This window comes from Saccopteryx leptura, chromosome 8 (assembly GCF_036850995.1).
Source record: "Saccopteryx leptura isolate mSacLep1 chromosome 8, mSacLep1_pri_phased_curated, whole genome shotgun sequence".
Classification (NCBI taxonomy): domain Eukaryota; kingdom Metazoa; phylum Chordata; class Mammalia; order Chiroptera; family Emballonuridae; genus Saccopteryx; species Saccopteryx leptura.
In genome coordinates, this window is record NC_089510.1 from 55,245,215 (window position 1) to 55,265,271 (window position 20,057).

Sequence of the window (20,057 nt, forward strand, 5' to 3'; positions counted from 1 at the left end):
GGGAGCATGTGGGAATCTGTCTCTCTATTCCCCCTACTCTCACTTGAAAAAGAAGGAAAAAAAGTTTCTGATGACCACAGAAATATAAACTATTTATTGCTGTTTATTAACATATCAGATTTTAGAACATTTTATTTATAAAGGTGGATATCAATGACCATATTGTTCATTCCTTTGATGACCTGTTCATTTATATGTATTACGAAAGAATAAATAATATGGCAATATCTTACTAGTCATGGAACAATAATATTATTCTGGTATCAGAAGAATGGCATGTTACTTCTAAATTACATAAAATGCACACTCTCAGGAAAGGAAAAAATAGGATACCTAATGTGATTAACTAAAAAGAGTTCTCCATTGGAAGATCTTGCAGTAATAGCAATTAACTGTATCACTAAGTGTCTTTTTGTTCATCTGTGAAATTCAATAATATCTTCTCTATGTCTCTCATCAGGTTTTTAGAAGAACAAAATGATATATAAAAATGAAAGTGCTTTGCAAATGAAAAGTGTCGTGTGGATGTAAGGCATTGCTAACAGCAGTGTGTGTGTATACATGTGCAAAACTGATAGCTAACAATCCTTTCTATGTGTCATGCTTCTAAGCTCTTATTATATTAATTCACTTAATTCCCACAACTCTATTACACAGGTATTACTCTCCCCTTGTACAGAGGAGGAAACTGAGGCACAGAGAAATTAGGTTATTTATAACAGAAAGATAGCAGTGGAACTACAATATGAACAGTCTCACTCCAGGGTCTGTGCTCTTAACCACTGTTTTCATCGCTGATATATAATTGTAATATGTATATAACATTTCATTTGTCTAGACTACTAACCTGGTTGATTTTCCAATATTCTACAATCTGAGCTGCGCTGATATTCACCACTTAAATGCCAACTGAATTCCTGACTAAAAGGGCAGTAGTCAGCAATTTCTACTGAACCACCATAATAAGGCAAATCTTCTGCAGGTATTCCATTCAGTTCATCAAAGTACTATAAAAGAATTATTAGGAAGACAGGAGAGAAAGAAACATTCTGTATAATCAAAACAAAGTCCACAGGCAATTTATAGCAATCCTCTAATACTGTATAACACAAAGAAGATATTAATGTACTTTTCTTCATATATAGTACAACACAAAGACAGCAATATACCACCTCAGGAGTACTTCAAAGTTATTGTGATTTTAGAAATAAGCAAAGTATAAGTAAACTAGTTTAAGTTTATTAGATTGCAAACTTGACTAATGTTTTCAAACAATGAACTGAACTAGAAGACTTTTAAGAGTTGACAAAACACAAAACAAATGCATAGAACTGAGATTTAAAAAATACTGTACTTCAGGTGTTTTTACAAATTAATTTATATGTTGTTTTGACAAACTTAAAAAAATAAAACTGAGAAAATGAAAGAAATCACCTATATTTTGAAATCACAATACTTTGAACACCAAAGAAACAAGGCACTACGTTTTACTCTAACTCATTAAATTATAGTACTATGTACAGAAATATAGTCGCCATCATAAGGTGCCTGAGACACTCATAAAGGTCATAAATATATGTCTTTGAGGAAGCTCAAAATTTAGCAGCAACCATTTTAAATTCGCTTCTGAGATATTTCTGACTAAAGTGTCCTTTGACATGAGAGGCAGAGCGGAGGCTTTTTAGAGATAGCCGTGGCAACAAGAAACTTAAAACATCAAGTCAGAGATATAGACTGAATGTGTGGGACCATTTCCTTCACCTTTTAGAACCCATGAGTCAAACTTTTTCTAAGGCAGAACTTCCAAGCCTTATAACTAATTGGCTTAGACCATCTCAGTTATTTTCTTTAATGAACCTTACTTTCTGTGTAAACTGGAGAAAATTAAAGATAAAGATTTGGAAACAAAGACATACAGTTTAAAAATGTTAAGATCAAAATATATATTCTAAACGTTTCTTACCATTTCTACAAGGCATTGCTAGATAGTCTATTGACTGGCACATTGTTTATAAAGACATAGAGAAATTCTTATTTTGTCTGGCTTACAGAAAACAAATGAGGCCTTATAAATTGAAAAAATTAAGAGAATTTACTCTTCTAATTCAAAATGAAAACCTATTTTTAAAAGTCTGATTCCTAAAACTGTGCCCAAAACAAGTGTTACCTGGTACTCTTGAGGCAAAGGTTTTGGAAACTTCTGCAAATTACACACTGCAACTGCTCTCTGGTCCTGCCTGCAAGTTAACTGCAGCGGGTTACTTCTGAGTGTGGCACAGAAAGGGCTCAGCGTCTGCCTCCTGCACACGAAGATAAGACCATGGTATAAAATTGCAAAGAAAATACAAGTCTATTCTTTTCCATTATAAGCTATCTTTTCCATTATAATTTCAATATGGCTTAACAGCTTAAAACTAAATGCTAAATTGGTTTATAAACTTATTTTTCAAAGGGTAAAAGAAATGCTTAATGTAGATGTTAAAGATTTATGCTAGATGCATTAATAAAATTATTTCACTGTTATTCTTTAAATAAAATCTGATTTATCTTTTTTCCACTTTTGTCAGTAAAATAGTTTTAAAGATCTCATTTGCATTTTTGGCATATTATAATGACAATATTATAATATATAATTACAAATAAAAGTCCAGATCCTGCCTAAATATATAAATCTTTTTTTTTTTAGATTTTATTTATTCATTTGAGAGTGGAGAGAGGGAGAGAGAGAGAGAAGGAAGACACAAGGGGGGAGGAGCAGGAAGCATCAACTCCCTATGTGCCTTGACTGGGAAAGCTCAAGGTTTTGAAATGGCGACCTCAGCTTTCCAGGTCGACGCTTTATCCACTGCACCACCACAGGTCAGGCTAAAAATACAAATCTTAATAATTAACAAATGTAGTGTCAGGAACAAATGGAGATGATGTTCCCTTTGTCCTGTAGCTACAAAGAGTGAAATATTTTCTATGCTACAATCTAGTTCAAAGACTCTTATTTGACAATTTGTCAAATTAAAAGCATTCATGGCCCTGGCCAGTTGGCTCAGTGGTAGAGTATTGGCCAGAGTGTGGAAGTCTGGGTTCGATTCCTGGTCAGGGCACACAGGAGAAGCTCCCATGTGCTTCTCACCTTTCCCCCTCTCCTTCCTCTCTGTCCCTCTCTCCACCCCTCCCACAACCAAGGCTCTATTGGAGCAGAGTTGGCCAGGTTGCTGAGGACGGCATCATGGTCTCCGCCTCAGTAGCTAGAATGACTCTAGCTGCAACAGAGCAACACCACAGATGGGCAGAGCATTGCCCCCTAGTGGGCATGCCAGGTGGATCCCGGTCAGGTGAGTGTGAGAGGCTGACTGCCTCCCACTTCAGACTCTGGAAAAATACAAAAAAAAAAAAAAGCATTCACAATACAATCTTGTCTTCCTGTACAAAATGAAGATTGTGCGAATATTCCTAATTTTTACAACTTGTTCTGTTCTCCATTAAACCTAACCCTGAGGTACAATTTACAGAAAGGGATCCTGTAATACTCCAAAGGCATCAGAATTTGTTGCCTGTCCTGTCAAAATAGCCTTCAAACAGACCTATAACTCTGATCAGTCAGCTATTGATGATTATAATATAAATATTTTAATATCATAAATTAAATTAGAATATTAAACATTATAAATCTCATTGAGACTGGTCTTCCAAATTGTAATAGGATCACTGATATCTTTTCTCTTCTCTTACATGCTTATTAATAATGAACAAAGTGTATAGGTTAGATTTCTTATTTCAAGGAAGATTGATACTTGCCTCATTTAATTTATCATAGTATAACAATAAAATATCTCTAGGGAATTACAGCTTTTTTTTTTTTTTTTGTATTTTTCTGAAGTTGGAAACGGGGAGGCCGTCAGACTCCCGCATGCGCCCAACCGGGATCCACTCGGCATGCCCACCAGGGGGCGATGCTCTGCCCATCTGGGGTGTTGCTCTGTTGCAACCAGAGCCATTCTAGCGCCTGAGGCAGAGGCCACGGAGCCGTCTCCAGCGGCCCGGACCAACTTTGCTCCAGTGGAGCCTCGGCTGTGGGAGGGGAAGAGAGAGACAGAGAGGAAGGAGAGGGGGAGGGGTGGAGAAGCAGATGGGCGCTTCTCCTGCGTGCCCTGGCCAGGAATCGAAGGAATCGAACCCAGGACTCCCGCACACCAGGCCGACGCTCTACCACTGAGCCAACCGGCCAGGGCCAATTACAGCTTCTTGAGATAATATATGTAAAATACCAACCAATCTCTGGTGAACTTAAAGTAGCACAGTGTAATAGGAAAGCAAAGTCATTATACAGGCTTGGTTTCAAATACCAGCTTTGGTGTTTACTTAATGCTTACTTAACTTTCCTGAGTTCAACTATAAAGCAGTCACTGCCTAGCACATATAAGTTACTCAATAAATGTAATTTCACTGTGCATACTATTTTTATAAAATCCTCATATAAGGCAATTTTATAACTTTCTATGCTAAAGTTTCTAATGAATACGACCAGGAGTTCTCACTAAGGTACTTTTTCTTGGTACCATGAAATTCATTTCCTTTTTCTCTAAAACAGTACATAATATTCACTTTGATTAAAAAATTAGTTTTGGCTAAATTAATAAAAAGGAATAAGGAGGTTTTAAAAAAATGATTAAAAAAAATCTCAAAGTCAGCCTGAACAGGCGATGACATAGTGGATAGAGCAATTACCTTGAATGCTAAGGACCCAGGTCAAGGCCCTGAGGTTGCCAGCTTGAGCAGGGGACAGGACCCTATGGTCACTGGCTTGAGCCCAAGGTCACTGGCTTGAGCAAGGGGTCACTGGATCAGCTGGAGCCCCACCATCCGGGTCAAGGCACATATGAGAAAGCAATCAATGAACAACTAAGGTACTGCAACTACAAGTTGATGCTTATCATGTCTCCCTTCCTATTTGTCTGTCTGTCCCTGTTTATCTCTCTCTCTCTCTTACTAAAAAAAATAAAATAAATAAACATTAGGCCCTGGTCAGTTGGCTCAGTGGTAGAATGTTGGCCAAGCGTGTAGAAGTCCCAGGTTCGATTCCCGGCCAGGGCACACAGGAGAAGCGCCCTTCTGCTTCTCCACCCTTTCCCCTCTCCTTTCTCTCTCTCTCTCTCTCTCTCTCTCTCTCTCTCTCTCTCTCTCTCTACCTCTCCCACAGCCAAGGCTCCATTGAAGCAAAGTTGGCCAGGGCACTGAGGATGGCTTCATGGCCTCCACCTCAGGTGCTAGAATGGCTCCTGTTGCAATGCAGCAACACCCCAGATGGGCAGAGCATCGCCCCCTGGTGGGAATGCCGGGTGGATCCCGGTCAGGCACATGCGGGAGTCTGTCTGACTGCCTCCTTGCTTCTAACTTTGAAAAAAGTAAATACAAATTTAAATAAATAAATAAACATTAAAAAAAAAATCCCAAAGTTAGAGTTGTTCAAGATTCATGGCCTGAGGCCCTGGCTGGTTGGCTCAGTGGTAGAGCGTCGGCCTGGCACGCAGGAGTCCCGGGATCGATTCCCAGCCAGGGCACACAGAAGCGCCCATCTGCTTCTCCACCCCTCCCCCTCTCTGTCTCTCTCTTCCCCTCCTGCAGCCAAGGCTCCATTGGAGCAAAGTTAGCTCGGGTGCTAAGGATGGCTCTGTGGCCTCTGCCTCAGGCGCTAGAATGGCTCTGGTTGCAACAGAGTGACGCCCCAGATGGGCAGAGCATCGCCCCCTGGTGGGCATGCCGGGTGGATCCCGGTCGGGCGCATGCAGGAGTCTGTCTGACTGCCTACCCATTTCCAACTTCAGAAAAAAAAAAAAAAAAAAAAAGATTCATGGCCTGACTTGTGGTGGTGCAGTGGATAAAGCATCAACATGAAATGCTGAAGTCACCATTTCAAAACCCTGGGCTTGCCCAGTCAAGGCACATGTAGGAAGCAACTACTACAAGTAGATGCTTCTTGCTCCCCCACCCCATTCTCATTCTCCATCTTCCTCTCTCTCTCCCCTCCTCTCCAAAAACAAACTTTTAAAAAATCTAAAAATAAAAAAAAGTTTAAAAAAGTGATTCATGGCTTACAGATTCTACAGCAGCACTGTTAACAGAATTTTCTGCAATATTTGTGCTGTCCACAGTAGCTAAGAATCACAGAGTGGATGTTATCTACTTGAAATGTGACTAGTGCAACTGAAGACCTGAATTTTAAATTTTATTTAACTTTAATTAATTCAAATAAAAATTTATATAGTCAATTGTGGCTAGCGATACCATACTGAAAAGTGCAGCTCTGAGGGTTGATATTAACATCAAATAAACTAGACGGAGGAATTGGGTAATTTATCATTTTTAGTTATTTCAAAATATAAAACCTTATTTTGTGTGTGCATAAATTCAAGTAATTAAAATAAATATGGCTCTGCCTATGATCAACCATACCCTTTTCACACCAGTCACCCAGCAATGGGAAGGAGGGCATTACAGCTGAACTTAAGCACAAGGAGGTCACCCTGGACTCCGCAGTAACTTAGGGAAATCGCCAGACTGAACCAGCGGTGCCAGAGGTTGGCTTCTGTCCTACACACACTGGTGCACAGAGATACTTGACAAGTAGGACATTTGAATGCTATGACAGGGGTTAGTAAAGTTCAGCTCTTTGTCTGCAATCCTTGCCCACAACCTGTTTTTGTTGGCATAAAATCCCCACCTCGGGGCTTTCCTCTGTTTTTCCCACAACCTACTTCTGTAAAGAAAGTATTACAGGAACACAGCCATACCATTCATTTTGTCCATGGGCTCTCAATGTACAAAAGCAGAGTTGAGAGTTGTGACAGAATCTGTACAACCCTCGAAGCCTAAAATATTGACTGACTGGCTCTTTATAAAATAAACAGTTTGCCACTCTCCAGCTTATGGTTCAAAGGACAGGAGAGAACTCGGGGAACTAACAGTTTTAGTTTTGAAGAATGGAGAAAAGAACATTTTCTTCTCCTTTAGGTGATCCTATAATTTGAACTCAAAGGAGAACAAACAGACTTGCAGCTGTTAGAAGAAAATAACCTCTCTAAATTCTTGCAGCTGCAAAGTTAACTACTATACATACTTCCTTTAACACACTGGAACAGTGGTTTCCAAACTTGGCTGTACACTGAAGTCACCTGGGAATCTCTTCAAAGACACGCCAATGCCTGGTTCCCTCCTCCAGACGTTCTGATTTAACTGGTATGGGTAGCAACATGGAAATGGAGATTTTAAAAATCTCTCTAGCTGGTTCTATTGTGCAGCAAAATTTGGGAACCACTGTACTAGCAGATCAAGTTGCAGTCCTGGGTTAACTAACCATTCCCAAGTAGCTGCAGGTGCTGTCCACTACTGCTTATTAGCTACCCTTTAAAAAAAAATTTTTTTTTTTATTTTAGAGAAAGGAGAGAGAGGAAAGGGGGGAGGAGCGGGAAGCATCAACTCATAGTAGTTGCTTCTCATATATGACTTAACTGGGCAAGCCTGGGGTTTCGAACCGGCAACCTCAGCATTCCAGGTTGCCGCTTTATCCACTGCGCCAACACAGGTCAGGCAATTAGCTACTCTACTTATGGCAGGGCTATAACAAAGATGCCAAACTCCTTAGTAGAAAATGTAAGTAACATAAACTGCTTTGAGACCTAATCTTGGTGATGAAAGAGGAATAACATCTACAGCACATGAAGTAACCTGAGATTTAATGGGCAAGGCACTAAATTTGGAGAAAGACATTCAAGTCCCCAGTTCTGTCCATCAGCTATATGACCCTGGGCAAGTCACTTCTCTCAAACTTTTTATTTCCAGTAAAATGAAGATACTAGACCTACTTTGGAGGATTCCTTTTAGGAACGATGAAATTATATACTATTTGAAAGTTGTTTTTTTTGTGTGTTTTTTTTTGTATTTTTCTGAAGTTGGAAACGGGGAGGCAGTCAGACAGACTCCCACATGAGCCCGACCGGGATCCACCCAGCAAGCCCACCAGGGGGCAATGCTCCACCCATCTGGGGCATCGCTGTGTTGCAACCAGAGCCATTCTAGCGCCTGAGGCAGAGGCCACAGAGCCATCCTCAGCACCCGAGCCAACTTTGCTCCAATGGAGCCTTGGCTGTGGGAGGGGAAGAGAGAGACAGAGAGGAAGGAGAGGGGGAGGGGTGGAGAAGCAGATGGGTGCTTCTCCTGTGTGCACTGGCCAGGAATCGAACCCGAGACTCCTGCACGCCAGGTCGATGCTCTACCACTGAGCCAACTGGCCAGGGCACTATTTGAAAGTTCTATGAATTAATTAATGGAATATTCAATATCATATTATCTTCAAAAGTAGGTCCACAGTCTGAATATGTCACAATCACCTAGGGAAACCTTATGAAAATGTAATATAAAAATAAAAGTCCCACTTCCACTCTGGGAAGACGGAGATGCACTTTTCCCTATTCCTCCCTCTAAGTACAACTAAAAGCTGAGGACATTATAAATAATGTTTTTAAAAAATATCTTTATGTATTTTAATACCAAATCGACAGCTGGCATCTATGTTTACGAGTGCATTTTCTGAAACAATGAAAAAAAAAAACAGTAAAAAATAGAGTATCCAAAAATTTTGCAATATATATCTATGAATTATAAGATAAACAGAAATGTATTACAGCACTGGCTCCCATACTGTGGACCCTGCAAGTATACGATTTAAAACAATACTACTGCCCTTTATTATATTATTACCATGCACCATAGATAGTTTTCTACACATTTTGAATATAAACTATTCAGATCATATTTTGAAAATAGCGACATTTTAGTCTCCAGATAAAGAACAAAAGCAGAGCCCTGGCTGGTCAGCTCAGTTGATCAGAACATTGTCTCAGTGCACCAAGGTTGCGGGTTCAATCCCTGGTTGTGGTACATGCAAGAATCAACTAATGGGTATATGAATGGGTGGAACAACAAATCAATGTTTCTCTTTCTCTCTCTCTTTCTCCCTTCCTCCCTTTCTCTAAAATCAATAAATGAAGAAAAATTTTAAAAAAGAACAAAATCAGAAATAAATTGTGTTATCAAATATTATAAGGAAATGTATTCTTACTTTTTTCTCTGCTGATCAATCCAGAATTTACAGCTCCTCCTGACAAAGTCACAGCCCATTCCTCGGCCCCAGTCTAATTTCTCAGCCATGCTGTAGTTAGCTTTATACCAGCTGTAGAAATAATTCAAACAAAGCACTTTTTATTACTATCATTTAAAAAACAATTCAGCATATTAATGACAAATCTCAACAATGAGAAAACTAGGAACTTAAAAAGGACTGCGGTGGCCACTGAACAGACCAGCATCTCTAAGAAAGCCCCTGCTGCACAGGGGCCGCTGCCCAGGATCACAGGAGCAGGGCTGCAAACTCCAGTCTTACGGTGAGGGTATACACAGTTGAAAAAAACAAGAACAAACCATGTTTCCACTGTAATTTCCAAAGATGACAGAAGTCATAGAGTAAAAACTGGGTAAGGTGTGACACAAGAGTGATAAAAGCCAAAGAAATAGAAAGATAATGAGAAAAAAAAAAGAGAAGGGAGTGAGCTGAGGAAGAAATAATAGAATATTAGTAGGTTAGCCTTCACCTAATCTGACTCAGTTGGCCCTAGTTTCTTGCTTCTCTGGCCTTAAATTTGTGCTATTTTACCAATACAGGGTCTGCTTGTAACTAAACATTACACCATTATAAGACAAATGAATACAATGTCTAACTCTTTTAAAATGTGCTCATTTCCAGAAAAAAAACAACACATTGACTAAGTTTCCTGGCAAATGTAATCAACAAGATTACTTTTTTTTTTTTTGTATTTTTCTGAAGTTGGAAACGGGGAGGCAGTCAGACAGACTCCCGCATGCACCCAGCTGGGATTCACCGGCATGCCCACCAGGGGGCGATGCTCTGCCCATCTGGGGCGTTGCTCCGTTGCAACCAGAGCCATTCTAGCGCCTGGGCAGAGGCCACAGAGCCATCCTCAGCGCCCGGGCCAACCTTGCTCTAATGGAGCCTTGGCTGCGGGAGGGGAACAGAGAAAGAGGAAGGAGAGGGGGAGGGATGGAGAAGCAGATGGGCGTTTCTCCTGTGTGCCCTGGCCAGGAATCAAACCCGGGACTCCTGCACACCAGGCCGATGCTCTACTACTGAGCCAACCGGCCAGGGCTACAACAAGATTACTTTTATTAGTTTTTCTTCTTTATTCTTTTTAAAATTATTTTTATTTTTCAATTACAGTTGACATACAATATTATATTAGTTTCAGGTGTACACCCCAGTGATTAGACATTATATAACTTACTAAATGATCATCCCAATTAATCTTGTACCCATCTGACACCACACATAGTTATTAGAATATTGTTAACTATATTCCCTATGCTGTACTTTAGATCCCATGATTATTCTACAGTATAACAATCAATTTGTACTTCTTAATCCCTTCACTTTTTTCACCCATCCCCCAGCGCCCCTAACAATTTGGCAACCATCAAAATGTTTTCTTTTTTTTAAGAGACAGAGAGAGAGTCAGAGAGAGGGATAGATAGGGACAGACAGGAACAAAGAAAGATGAGAAGCATCAATCAGTAGTTTTTCACTGTGACACCTTAGTTGTTCATTGATTGCTTTCTCATATGTGCCTTGACCATGGGGCCACAGCAGACCAAGTAACCCCTTGCTCAAGCTGGTGACCTTGGGGTCTCGAACCTGGGTCCTCCACATCCCAGTCCGATGCTCTATCCACTGCGCCACTGCCCGGTCAGGCAACCATCAAAATGTTTTATATGAGTCTGTTTTCTGTTCTGCTTGTTCATTTTGTTTTTGTTTTGTTGTTTTTAGAGACAGAGAATCAGAGAGAAGGACAAAGAGGGACAGACAGGAAGGGAGAGAGATGAGAAGCATCAATTCTTCATTGTGGTACCTTAGTTGTTCATTGATCGCTTTCTCATATGTGCCTTGACTGGGGAGCTCTAACTGAGCCAGTGACCCCTTGTTCAAGCCAGTGACCTTGGGCTTTAAGCCAGCGACCTTTGGGCTCAAGCCAGTGACCATAAGGTCATGTCTATGATTCCCCACTCAAGCCAGTGACCCCCCTGCTTAAGCTGATGAACCCATGCTCAAGCTGGCAACCTCAAGGTTTCAAACCTGGGTCTTCACTGTCCCAGGCTGATGCTCCCCCTGTGCCACTGCCTGGTCAGGCAATGTTCTTTTTACTTTTTACTGTTCTGATTGGGTGTTTTATGCTTCCTTATATTTCAAATCACCAATTTGATTCACAGCTTCATCTACTCTACTGTTGATTCTCTGTAAATTAGTCTTCATTTCAGTTAGTGTATCCTTTATTTCTGACTGGTTCTTTTTTATGACTTCTATGTCCTTTTTTCATGCTGTTGGACTTTCTAAGTTCCTTGAGCATCCTTGTAACCAGTTTTGAACTGTCTATCTGGTAGCTTGTTTATCTCCATTTCATTTAGTTCTTTTTCTAGGAATTTCTTATGTTCTTTCACTTGGGGCCTGTTTCTTTGTCTCTGGATTTTAGTTGCTTCCCTATGTTTGTTTCTACGTATTAGGTAGAGCTACTATGTCTGCTGGACTTTGCAGAGTAGCCTTGTGTAGCAGGTGTCCTGAAGGCCTCAGTGGCATAGCCTCCCCAGTCACCTGAGCTGGGTGTTCCAAGTATGTCCTTGTGTAGGCTGTGTGTGCTGTCCTGTTGTAATTGTATCACTTCTATCCCTATTTTACAGATGAAAGAACTGAAGCAAAGATACAGATAATAAGTGGCAGAGCTGGAAACTGAATCTAGGTTCTGGATTCAATGTCTGTGGGCCTTCTATAAAAAATTGAGATAAAGTTTACACATCATAAAATTCATACTTATAGCTCCACATTTTTAGTATATTCACAAGGTTGTATAATTATTTACCACTTGCTAATTTCAGAACATTTTCATCATCCCTCCAAAAAATCAATATAACTATTAGCAGTCACTCCCCACTGGCAATCACTAAACTACTATCTGTCTTTATGGATTTGCCTATTCTAGACATTTCATAGAAATGGAATGTGGTCTTGCCTGACCAGGCGGTGGCGTAGTGGATAGAGCATCGTACTGGGATGCTGAGGACCCAGGTTTGAAACCCTGAGGTTGCCGGTTTGACCGTGGGCTCTCCAGCTTGAGCGTAGGATCATAAACCCCATGGTCAGTATCTTGAAGGCCAAGGTCTCTGGCTTGAGCAAGAGGTCACTGGCTTGGCTGAAGCACCCCTTCCCGTCAAGGCACATATGAGAAAGCAATCAATGAACAACTAAGGTGCTGCAACTAAGAGTTGATGCTTTTCATTTCTCTCCCTTCCTGTCTCTTGCACTACGAAAAAATAAAAAAAGAGCCTGACCAGGCAGTGGCACAGTGAATAGAGCATTGGACTGGGATGCGGAGAACCCAGGTTCAAGATCCTGAGTGCGGGCTCATTTGGTTTGAGCAAGGCTCACCAGCTTGAGCCCAAGGTCGCTGGCTTGAGCAAGGGTTCACTCAGTCTGCTGTAGCGCCCAGTCAAGGTACATATGAGAAAGCAAAGAATAACTAGGGTGCTGCAACCCAGAATTGATGCTTCTCATCTCTCTCCCTTCCTGTCTGTCCCTCTCTCTGACTCTGTCTCTGTCACAACATAAATAAAAATTAAAAAAAAAAAGAAATGGGGCCCTGGCCGGTTGGCTCAGTGGTAGAGCGTCGGCCTGGCGTGCAGAAGTCCTGGGCTCGATTCCCAGCCAGGGCACACAGGAGAAGCGCCCATCTGCTTCTCCACCCCTCCCCCTCTCCTTCCTCTCTGTCTCTCTCTTCCCCTCCCGCAGCCAAGGCTCCACTGGAGCAAAGATGGCCCGGGCGCTGGGGATGGCTCCTGGGCCTCTGCCCCAGGCGCTAGAGTGGCTCTGGTCGCAACAGAGCGACACCCCGGAGGGGCAGAGCATCGCCCCCTGGTGGGCGTGCCGGGTGGATTCCGGTCAAGCACATGCGGGAGTCTGTCTGACTGTCTCTCCCTGTTTCCGGCTTCAGAAAAATACAGAAAAAAAAAAGAAAAAAGAAATGGAATGTGGTCTTTTTATGTCTGGCTTCTTTCACTTAGCATAATTTTCTTAGAGTTCATACCTGTTGAAGCCTGTGTTGGTACTTCAACCTTTGTTTTAAAAATAGATTTTAAGTCCAAGCCAGCTGGCACAGTGAACAGAAGGTTGGCTTGGCATATGGACATATTTGATTCCTGGTCAGGGCACGCAAGAGATGCGACCATCTGTTTCTCTCCTTCCACCCTCTCCCCCTTCTCTTCCTCTTCCCTTCCCAAAGCCAGTGGCTCAACTGGTTCAAGCGTCAGCCCCAAATGCTAAGACTAGCTTTGCTGGTCCAAGCGTCAGCCTCAGGCACTAAAAATAGCTCAGTTGAGCTGCCCTGGACATCTGGCTCAGTGTGTGGATGTCCTGGGTTCGATTCCTGGTCAGGGCACACAGAAGTGATCATCAGTTCTCCACCCTTCCCAACTCTTCCCCTCCTGGCTTGATTGGTTTGAATGATATGGCCCTGGGCACTGAGGATGGCTCCCTGGCCTATGCCTCAAGTGCTAAAAATAGCTCAGTTGTGGAACACACCAGATGGGCAGAGCATTGCCCCATAGGGGGTGTGCCAGGTGGATCCCAGTTGGGGTGCATGGAGAAGTCTGTCTCTCTGCCTCCCCTCCTCTCACTTAATAAAAAAAAAGAAAAATAATAGCTCAGTAGATTCCAGCACCGGCCCTAGACAGGGGCTGCTGGGTGGGTCCTGGTTAGAGCATATACAAGATTCTGTCTCACTATCTCTCCTCCTCTCAAAAAAAAAAAAAGAAAAAAAAAAGAAAAAAGAAATAAAGAAAAAAGAGAAAAAAAAGTTGACTTTATTTTTTTAGAGCAATTTTAAGTTCATAGGAAAATTATGGGGAAGTATAGCGTTCTCATATATCTCTGCCCGAACACACATACCCTGCTTCACTGTCAGCAAACTGCAATGAAGCGCTACATTCATACAATCAGTGAACCTACACTGACATACCATTATCACCCGGAGTCCACAGTTTACATGAGGTTCACTCTTGGTGTACATTTTATTGGTTTGAACAAATGTATAATGTCATGTATCCATCATCATGGTATCATACAGAATAATTTCATGGCCCTTAAACTCCTCTGTGTTCTGCCTATTCATCCCTCCCCGCACCTAACCCCAGAAACTGAGCTTTTTACTGTCTCCATAGTTTTGCCTTTTCCAGAATGTCATATACTTGAAAACATACAGCATATAGTTTTTTCAGATTGGCTTCTTTCACTGAGTAACATGCATTTAAGGCTTTTCCATGTCTTTTTATAGCTTGATAGTGCATTTCTTTGTATCTCTGAATAATATTCCAGTCTGAATGTACCTGTTTATTTATCCATTCACACACTGAAAGACAACTTGGTTAGCTTCCAAGTTTTGGCAGTTATGAATAAAGCTGCTATAAACATCTGTGCACAGTATTTTGAGTGGACACAAGGTTTTAATTCATTTGATTAAATACCAAAGAGCATGATTTGCTGTGTTATGGTAATGGTGTGTTTATTTTTGTAAGAAACTGTCTTCCAAAATGGCTGTAACATTTTGTATTCTCAACAGCAGTGAATGAGAATTCCTTTTGTCCTGCATCCTTGGCAGCATTTGGTGTCATCAGTATTATGGATTTTGGTCATTCTAATAGGTATACAGTGGTATCTTGTTTTAATTTGCATTTCCCTGATGACTTATGTGGATCAAGTTTTCATATGCTTATTAATTATCTGCATATCTTTTGAGGTATTTTTGTTCAGATCCTTTGCTCATTTTTAGTAGGACTTCTTTTAAGGGAGATAGAGACAAGCAGGCAGGAAGGGTGAGAGAAGCATCAACTCATAGTTGCGGCACCTTAGTTGTTCATTGATTGCTTTCTCATATGTGCCTTGACCGGCAGGCTCCAGCTCAGCCAGAAACTCCCTGCTCAAGTCAGTGACCCTGGGCTCAAACCAGTGACTAGGGGTCATGTCTATAATCCCATGCTCAAGCCAGTGTCCCTGTGCTCAAGCTGGTGAGCCCACGTTCAAGCCGGCAACCTCAGGGTTTCAAATCTGAGTCCTCAGTGTCCCAGTTTGATGCTCCATTCAGACACACCACCTGGCCCAGTAGATTGTATTCTGAATTGTTTAGTTCTAAGCATTCTTTGTATGTTTCAAATAGTCCTCTGTTAGATGAAGCCTTTACAAATATTTTCTCCTATTCAGTAACTTGTCTAATTCTCTTGACTTCTTTTCTTTATATGGCTGAAAAATATTCCATTGTACCCATATACCACATTTAGTTCTCCCATTAGTCAGCTGATAGCTGTTTGGGTTGTGTCTACTTTTTTTTACTATTATGAGTAATGCTGCTGTGAACATTCATGTACACTTTTTGTGTGGTCATGTTTTCAATTCTTTTGCACCCGGAGTAGAATTGCTGGATCATATGGTAAGTCTATATTTAACATCTTTAGGAAATATCAAACTATTTTCCAAAGTGGCTGCACCATTTTACATTTCCACCAGTAGTATATGAGAGTTCCAATTTCCCACATCCTCACCAACATTTGGTATTGTCTGTCTCTTTGATTCTGGCCATCTTAGTGTGTATGAAGTAGCATCTCACTGTCGTTTAATTTGCATTTCCATAAGGACTAATGATGCCGAGAATAATATCATGGGTTTATTGGACATTTGTGTATCTTCTATGGAGAAATAGTTATTCAAATCCTTTACCCATTTTTAAATCATGTTGTCTTTTTATCATTTTATTTTGTTTGTTTTAGATTTTTATTTATTTATTTATTTTAAGAGAGAGAGAGAGAGAGAGAAAGAAACGGGGGAGGAGCAGGAAGCATCAACTCCCATGTGCCTTGACCAGGCAAGCCCAGGGTTTTGAACCGGTGACCTCAGCATTCCAGGCCAACACTTTATCCATTGAGCCACCAAAGGTCAGGCCTATATTATTGATACTAGATCCTTATCAGAGAGAGGTTTTCCAACTATTGTCTTCCATTCTGAGTTGTCTTTTCACTTATTTAGTGTTTTTTGTTTTGTTTTCGGGTTTTTTTGGAGTGAGAGAGAGAAAAAAGGGGGAGGAACAAGAAGCATTAACTCATAGTTGCTTCTTTTTTTGTGTGGCTGAGACAGAGAGAGTCAGAGAGAGGGACAGACAGACAGGAAGGGAGAGAGATGAGAAAGATCAATTCTTCGTTGCAGCTCCTTAGTTGTTCACTGATTGATTTCTCATATGTGCCTTGACCAGGGGGCTATAGCAGACTGAGTGACCCCTTGCTTGAGCCAGCGACCTTGAGCTCAATCAAGTTGGTGAGCCTTGCTCAAACCAGATGAGCTCGCGCTCAAGCTGGTGACCTCGGGGTCTCGAACCTGGGTCCTCCGCATCCCAGTCTGATGCTCTATCCACTGCGCCACCGCCTGGCCAGGCTCATAGTTGCTTCTTGTATGTGCCCTGACTGGGTAAGCCCAGGGCTCTGAACCAACAATCTCAGTGCTCCAGGTTGATGCTTTACTCACTACACCACCACAGGTCAGGCTTCATAGTGTCTTCTAAAGCATAAAAGTTTTTAATTTTAATGAAGTTCATGTTATCTATTTTCTTTGGTTACTTATACTTTATACTTTTTTTAATCAGATCTAAGAAATGACTGACTCATCCAATATGAAGATTGACACCTATGTTTCCTTCTAAGACTTTTATAGTTTTAGATCTTATATTTTTGGTCTTTGATCCATTTTAAGTTAATTTCTGTAAGTCACGTATGGTAGGGATTCATTCTTTTGCGTATCAGTATCCAGTTGTCCCAACATTTCTTTTTGAAAAAAACTATTCTTTCTTTGTTGAATCATCTTAACACCCATGTCAATTTATTTACTCATAATACTAAAAATGTACTGTGCTTTGGTCATAATTTTATTTTATTTTTTTAGCGAGAGAGGCAGGGAGACAGACAGGGACAGATAGGCTGGGAGGGAGATGAGAAGCATCAATTTTTCACTGTGGCATCTTAGTTGTTTATTAATTACTTTCTCATTTGTGCCTTTACCAGGGGGCTCCATCAGAGCGAGTGATCCCTTGCTCAAGGCAGCAATCTTGGGCTCAAACCAGCGACCTTTGGGCTCAAGACAGTGACCACAGAGTCATGTCTATGACCCCACACTTAAGCTGGCGACCCCACACTCAAGCTGGTGAGCCCACACTCAAGCTAGCAACCTCAGGGTTTTGAACTTGGGTCATCAGCATCCCAGTCTGACACTCTATCCCAGGGGTCGGGAAACTTTTTGGCTGAGAGAGCCATGAACGCCACATATTTTAAAATGTAATTCCGGGAGAGCCATACAACAACCCGTGTACGTTATGCATTATCCAATAAAAATTTGGTGTTGTCCTGGAGGACAGCTGTGATTGGCTCCAGCCACCTGCAACCATGAACATGAGCAGTAGGAAATGAATGGATTGTAATACATGAGAATGTTTTATATATTTAACATTATTTTTTTTTTATTAAAGACTTGTCTGCAAGCCAGATGCAGATCAAAAGAGCCATATCTGGTTCGTGAGCCATAGGTTCCCGACCCCTGTTCTATCCACTGCGCCACCACCTGGTCAGGCCACAATTTATTTATTTATTTTTAGGTGAGAGGAGGGGAGATAGGCAGATTCCTGCATGTGTCCCCAATGGATTCACCCAGCAACCCTGTCTGAGGCTGATGCTTGTCTGGGGCCGATGGTAGAGTACTAAGCTATTTTTAGCATCTGAGGCTGATATGCTTGGACCAACCGAACTATCCTCAGGACCCAGCGCCATGCTTGGACCAATCAAGCCATTGGCTGTAGGAGGAGAAGAGGGAGCATAGGATGGGGAGGAGATGAAGAAGCAGATGGTCGCTTCTCCTATGTGTCCTGACTGGGAATTGAACCCAGGATATCCATATGCTGGGCCAACGCTCTATCCACTGAGCCACCAGCCAGGGCTGATATATTTTTTACCATATAGAATATCTGTCTAAAAGACTTCTAAAGTACACTTGTGCACAATGTGGGAAAGCCTTTAGGCAGTAGAAAGGACCATTTGAGATGCAGGAAGACAGATAAAAATATCTACTATAGTAATTTAGGTAAAAGATAATGGTAGCTTTGATAAAGGCAGTGGTGAACAGAAAAAGTAGAGAGACTTGGAAGTTACTGAAGAGTTAAAAAGTCAAGAAAGATTTATAATTGATTAGATGCGAGAAGTGGGAGAAGAAGCTGTCAAAATGATTCCCAGGTTTCTGGGTGGTTAAATTATAATGTCTTTTTTATTAATTGATTTTACAAAGAGAGGAGGTGGAGAGGGGCGAAAAGTATCAACTCACAGGTGCTTCATTTTAGTTGTTCATTGATTGCTTGTTGTATGTGGCTTGACCGGGCAAGCCCAGGGTTTCGAACCAGTGACCTCAGCAGTCCAGGTTGACACTCTATCCGCTGAGCTACTACATTTCAGGCTAAATGATAATATCTTTTACTGGGAGAAGCAACTCAGTTAAGTTACACTAAAGCCATATAGATTTATGAAAATTAACTTCCATGTATACAATTTAAAAATATTAGCAGAAATTTAGAAACATATCCCATGTTGCCTTTGGGTTGCCACAGAAAAAAGAGAAATGCTTTAAAATTCACCAGTATAAAAGAAAAAAGAAAAAAATTCACCAATGCCATGATTTTTCATTTGTGACTCACATACTCCACAGGCTCCTACAACCAACTAGTATCTTGAGGAAACTAACACTGCTTATAAAAAGGCTATAAATAAATTGTTAAGCAGAGCAACAGGACCACTTCTATTGGCCATCGCTTATTCAGGGATAAATAAGAAAGACTTATGGTGCTTAAAAAAATCCAGTGTTTTTTTTCCTTTTCAAGTATATGAATTTCTTAACTTTACCTACTGTAAAGTATGAGAAACAATAGCCTGGTAGCAGTGAACAAAGTATCTAGGTTGTGGTTTCTAAAAACTACTCTATTTTTTTTTTTTACAGAGTCAGAGAATCAGAGAGACGGATAGAGAGGGACAGACAGACAAGAATGGAGAAAGATGAGAAACATCACTCATTAGTTTTTTGATGCGATACCTTAGTTGTTCATTGATTGCTTTCTCATATGTGCCTTGATAGTGGGGCTACAGCAGACCAAGTAACCCCTTGCTCGAGCCAGCGACCTTGGGTCCAAGCTGGTGAGCTTTGCTCAAACCAGATGTGCCCGCACTCAAGCTGACGACCTCGGGGTCTCGAACCTGGGTCCTCCGCATGCCATTCTGATGCTCTATCCACTGTGCCACCGCCTGGTCAGGCAAAAATTACTCTCTATTAAAAGGAACCAGTACTCCTTGCCAGATTGGCTGATGTCCAGAGGGTATAAACTGATCCACCTGGTACATCCTACCATATCAGAAAGCATGGAAGCTATAAAAAAACTAACAAGTTTTTTCAAAAGGACCCAGGAGCTAACAAAGAAAAAGATTCCCACTGGAGTAATTTAAAAACAGTATTCTACTGCCTCTCCTGAAAGTTCTACTGCTTTAAAAATCAGGAACCTATACATCATCAATTTCATTTATAATTTAATAAAATTGTTTAGATTAGTCTTTCCTTCATATTAGCATAAGTCTACTTATTGGAAAATAAATCTCATAATACCAGGAATTTTGTTCTATTCATTACTACACCTCAGGGCCTCAAATATTTATTGAATGAATGAATGTAGTTGTTATGGGGTAATAAATAGCTAACACAAAATTCAAAGAATATTTTACTTCAGTGTAAAATGTCAGTATTTTCTTAAGCTAATATTCATTTCATCTTAATAATATTAATCTTAATATTCACTTCATTTCAATCAACACTGTATATAATACCCTCA

The 20,057-nt window shown here is 41.0% G+C and overlaps 1 protein-coding gene across 2 annotated transcripts in view; it reads right to left on the bottom strand.

Annotated features, from left to right (window-relative positions):
* LMLN (leishmanolysin like peptidase) overlaps positions 1-20,057 on the bottom strand; it is a 98,691-nt gene that overhangs the window by 19,839 nt on the left and 58,795 nt on the right. For both annotated transcript variants that reach the window (XM_066346977.1, XM_066346976.1), the window contains exons 12-14: positions 9,113-9,223; positions 2,168-2,300; positions 848-1,007 (exon numbers count right to left, since the gene is read on the bottom strand). In XM_066346977.1, coding sequence (XP_066203074.1) covers positions 848-1,007; positions 2,168-2,300; positions 9,113-9,223 — 404 coding nt within the window. The remainder of the gene's footprint in view (positions 1-847; positions 1,008-2,167; positions 2,301-9,112; positions 9,224-20,057) is intronic.